This window comes from Lactuca serriola, chromosome 1 (assembly GCF_051521515.1).
Source record: "Lactuca serriola cultivar US96UC23 chromosome 1, Lser_US96UC23_V15, whole genome shotgun sequence".
Classification (NCBI taxonomy): domain Eukaryota; kingdom Viridiplantae; phylum Streptophyta; class Magnoliopsida; order Asterales; family Asteraceae; genus Lactuca; species Lactuca serriola.
In genome coordinates, this window is record NC_136408.1 from 249,965,410 (window position 1) to 249,970,290 (window position 4,881).

The window sequence follows — 4,881 nt, forward strand, 5'->3', positions numbered from 1 at the left end:
TCCAAACTTTTCGAGCAAATTCTTCGTATATTTTTCTTGATTTATGAAGATTCCTTCTCTGTTTTGACGAATGTTTAAACCAAGAAAATTATTAATTTTTCCCATCATGCTCATTTTGAACTTACTCTTCATCAGATCTTTGAATTCTTTAGACAAAACTGGGTCAGTTGAGCCAAAAATAATATCATCAACATAAATTTCAACAATCATTAGATGATTCCTAACTTTCTTACAAAATAATGTGGGATTAACTGATCCTTCTTTAAATTTAGATTGCTTCAAAAATGAAGTAAGAGTTGCATACCAGGCTCATGGTGCTTGTTTCAAACCAAAAATTGCCTTATCTAAGATATAAACATAATCATGATGTTCTTTGTTTACAAAACCTGGAGGTTGTTCCACATAAACTGTTTCTTCGAGTTCTTCATTCAGAAATGCACAGTTGACATCCATTTGATATACATCAAAATCTTTGTGAGTTGCATAAGCCACAAATATACGAAACGCCTCGAGTCTTGCAATAGGGGCAAAAGTTTCTTCGTAATCAACTTCTTCTTGTTGAGAGTACTCTTTTACAACAAGTCTGGCTTTGTTTCAAACAATATTTCCATCTTTGTCGGTTTTATTTTTGAAAATCCATTTTAATCCGACAATTGAAACATCATTTGGCTTAGGAATTAATTTCCAAACTTTATTTCTTTCAAATTCAGACAATTCAGATTGCATTGCAACAACCCAATCTGAGTGTTCCATTGCAATCTTAACTGTTTTTGGTTCAATTTTAGAGATAAAAACATTAAACATGCAAAATTATTGATTAACATTTAATACTTCATTCTTTGCACGAATTTGAGCTCTTGTTAAAACTCCTTCTTGTGGATTACCAATTATTTGCTCCTTCGGATGATCTTTTGTCCATTTGTCCATTGGTGGATAAGCTGGATCGAAGTCCAAAGGTGCATCTTCGTACAATTCATCTTTTTTAGATCTTGCAATCGAACAAACATCATTAATATCATGATAAGTTTCATTATTTTGATTTAACTCCCCCTCAATATTGTCATTTAATTTCTTCCCTTCAACATCATCATTTGCTCTCTCATTCTCCCCCTCAAAAGAATGTTCCCCCACCATTAGAGTGTTCGAATCCAAGTGCTCCCCCTCCACTGGATCATTGTGCATACTTTCGCCCAATTCTTGAGGAGATGATGTTGAATCATCAATTAGTTTTGAAACTTCAGTGATATGATTATGAGGAGCATTGGTTGCAACATTTGCATCATAATCTGAATTGCCAAAAATCAAATCATAATCAATATCCAAGGATTGTATAAATTTAGATTCAGTATGATTTTCTTGTAGAATTGAATGATTTTCAAAAAGTGTATCAGATTGTTTGATATAATAATCATCAAAAGTAAGATTAAATGATTCTTCCACTTTTCGAGTTCGTTTGTTGAGCACTCGATAGGCAAGTGAATTATACGAATATCCAAGGAAAATCCCTTCATCATCTTTCGCTTGAAATTTCGAAAGATTATCCTTAAGACTCATAATAAAGCACCCGCATCTGAAAACATGGAAAAATTTCACATTAGGTTTTCTGTTATTGATGATTTCATAAGGAGTAATGTTAAAACAACGATGGATGAAAGATCTATTCTGAGTAAAACATGCAGTGGATATTGCTTCAGCCCAAAGATATTATGGAAGATTCGCATAGGCCAACATTGTTCTCGCAGCTTCGCATAGAGATCGATTTCTTCGCTCAACTACACCATTTTGTTGTGGTGTATATGGAGATGAAAAATTATACGAAACTCCTTTATCCACTAAAAATGAATCAAGAACATTGTTCTTAAACTCAGTTCCATGATCACTCTTTATCCTTCGAACCATCTTCTTTAGCATCTTTTCCATTTGCTTGATAAAGTCAATCATGATTTGTGCAACATCGGATTTAAGCCTGAGAAAATAAACCCACATAAATCTTGAAAAATCATCAACAATGACTAAAATATACCGTTTACGTTTTAAAGTTGAAACTGTCAAAGGACCACATAAATCAATATGTAAAAGCTCCAGTGGTTAGACAATCTTCGAATAATTTGTGATCGGATGACCTTGTTTATGTTGCTTGCCAACTTCACAAGCTGCACATAAAGAATCATTATCATATTTAAGTACAAGTAAGAAGATCTTGAACAACAAGTTTGTTGATGTTTCGAAAGTTGAGATGTGAAAGTCTTCGATGCCATAGCCAGCTCAGATCTGATGTAACTTTCGAAAGAAGACAAATAGCAGGTTTACCCACAATTTGATTGATTTCTAAAGTAAACATATCACCCTTTTGTTTGGATTTCAGCAAAACTTCTTTTGTATAAACATTTGAAATAATACTTCCTTCTTCATTAAAAAGTACTTGATTTCCAGTGCCTACCACAAGTTGTGATACACTTATCAAGTTGTGTCGTAAGCCTTCGACATATGCAACGCGATTCACCGTGAATTGTCAATTCGTGATCTTCCCATATCCTTTGACTTGGCACTTATGATTATTTCCAAACTTTACCACTCCAGCATTCTTCAAGATTCGAAAATCGTTTAAGTTCTCCTTCTTTCCAGTCATGTGACGAGAGCAACCACTATCAATGTACCATTTGTTATCGTATTGCTCGTCACAAAGTATCTGCATTAATTGAAAAAATTTAGGTACCCAAGGCTTTTTGGGTCCTTGGTTATTAGTTTGAAACAACGAATGAATTTTCGAGCCGAAAGCCCATGTGCGAACATGTGTTGTGATCTTATCAATTAAATCAACATCTTTTTCAAAAGGTATTGAAATGTAATTTTTCTATAGTTTCAGATTTTCACTAGATTGCACCCCAGGCTTCTTAATTTTTGTTACTTTGTTGACTGGTTTCCATTGCTGAACTACAGTATTCGAATCTTGAGAAGATAAACTTCCATTTGTTGAATCATTCAAATACTTTTCATAAGCGAATTTGATTTGATCTTGAGTAAATTTTCCAGTCTGAAATCTTTTTCCTTGTCCTTCAAGCCAATGATTAATTGAATAAACTTCTGATTTTCCTTTTGTTCTTGAAACCTTTGATGATTTTATGATTGAAGGATTTGGAAAATTTGGCTTTTGTGGAGTAAACTTAGTTGTTGATTAGAAAGCTTCATTCGAAGATGGTTGAGTATTCGAAGGTTTTCGAACATTGTTAAGTTTTCAATCATTCACACCATTTTGTGAAGTCTTATACTTTCGAATGTTTTCAAATTTTCGAACATTTCCAACCTTATTCATAATTGGAAAAGTCTCTTTTGTATTCATTGGTTGATGAAAAGATGTATCTCGTGGTTTTTCTGTGGCCAATGATTTTTGAAAATTCATTGCTTTCCCAATGTTTTTTGAATTGGATTTCGAAACATTGTTTTTCTTATTTATAAATTTGGATTTTACGACAGAAAATTCTTTCTTTGTCATAACATGCCAAAAAATGACCTTTCATGCTTTTCTCTTTGAAACTTTATGATTTTTCGAAAACTTATCAACAAGCTCTTTAAATTCATTTGAATTAAGTTTCACAATTGTAGTTGAATCAACAACTTCGTTTGTAACAACTTCATTTTCTTTTTCAGATTTAACAACCCATTTTTTTTTTGGTTTCTGTTGTTGAAAAACATACGAATTTTTAGTGAGGTTGTTTAAAATAATATTCTGATTTGCATAGAATCCTTCGTCTGTGGAACGTTTATTGTCCTCTTCGACTAATTTGTTGAATTCTGGTTTTATAATCTCTGAATTTCTAGTGGTGACAAAAACTTGGTTTGGGAACACAACATTATCCGTGCATGTAAAATTTGGATCTACAACTGTGTTAGTTTCCAGAAAATGTGCTCCTTTGTCTGTCATCACTTTGTCAAACTTTTCAGTGTCTCCATACACTTGGTCAACTACAACTCTTGGAATTTCAGTTTCGTTCAAAACTTTGTTTTCTTTTTTATACACATTCGAAGCTTGATCTTCGTGCTTCTCATCATCACTACTATCAGTCTAACTGTCTCGTACTTCCACATCATCAAAGTCAAAAAAATTCGAAGTAGAGGGTTTTCCAATGTCATCCTTAACAATAGAATCATTAAAAATTTCCTTATCTTTGATCTTAGATGTGATATTAATGATAGATAACTGAGAACAATCAATACTTTCTTCTTCTTCAATTTCACTGATTTCGCTAAGAATATCTGAATTCTCATCGATATCAACAAAATTGTTTTGAAAATCAAGTTTCAAAATTCTCACTTCTTCATCTTTTGTTAAAATTTCATTAACAATATTAACCAATTCGTCTGCATTTAGAAACTCATCTATCTTAACAATGCCATATGCAAACCTATCATCTGGTACTTTGTCAAAATCAACTATTGTATGTTTACAATCGTATGTCATTACATCAACTTTTTCTCTTTCGAATGCAAGAAAAGGTAGCAATTTTAGATATTGCTCTTTGCTAATGTCAGAATAATGATGTAAAGCAGTTAATTTTGCATATAATAGCTTGGCAGTATTTCAATAAATGTTTTGTTGTTTCAACAACAACTTAACATCCTTGTCTAAAGCTTCCCTAGCCTTCTTGACATTTTGTAACTGCAATTCTAGATATTCTACCCTGCTACTTTTTGTGTCTAACAATTTCGTGTCTCTAGCAATTGATTATTTAGTTTCTTGGCTTCATTACTAGTAGACACAACAATAGCATTAGAGTAAGCAACAATATCATCAAATGCAATTATTTCAGAATCATATGCATGTAACGGAATATTAAAAGATTCAACAAATGAATGTACCTCGGTTGTCATTGGGGATTTGTC

General features: G+C 32.5%; 1 protein-coding gene across 1 annotated transcript; it reads right to left on the bottom strand.

The window, feature by feature from the left end:
• Positions 1 to 309: 309 nt before the first annotated feature.
• On the bottom strand, positions 310 to 2,629 carry LOC145067102 (uncharacterized). The gene is made up of 5 exons (XM_079014313.1): positions 2,573 to 2,629; positions 2,095 to 2,153; positions 1,865 to 1,966; positions 885 to 1,570; positions 310 to 587 (listed from the first exon to the last, which is right to left on the bottom strand). The coding sequence occupies exons 1-5, from the start codon at positions 2,627 to 2,629 to the stop codon at positions 310 to 312; spliced, it is 1,182 nt and encodes a 393-aa protein (XP_078870439.1).
• Between the last annotated feature and the right edge of the window lie 2,252 nt (positions 2,630 to 4,881).

Bases quoted from the DNA above. Each gene is read 5' to 3' on its own strand.
- LOC145067102 (XM_079014313.1), bottom strand. From the start codon at position 2,629: ATGACTGGAAAGAAGGAGAACTTAAACGATTTTCGAATCTTGAAGAAT. The intron at 2,154-2,572 runs GTAAAGTTTGGA...CTTTATGTGCAG, and splicing joins TCTTGAAGAATGCTGGAGTG to CTTGTGAAGTTGGCAAGCAA. The intron at 1,967-2,094 runs GTCTAACCACTG...TTATTTTCTCAG, and splicing joins TCACAAATTATTCGAAGATT to GCTTAAATCCGATGTTGCAC.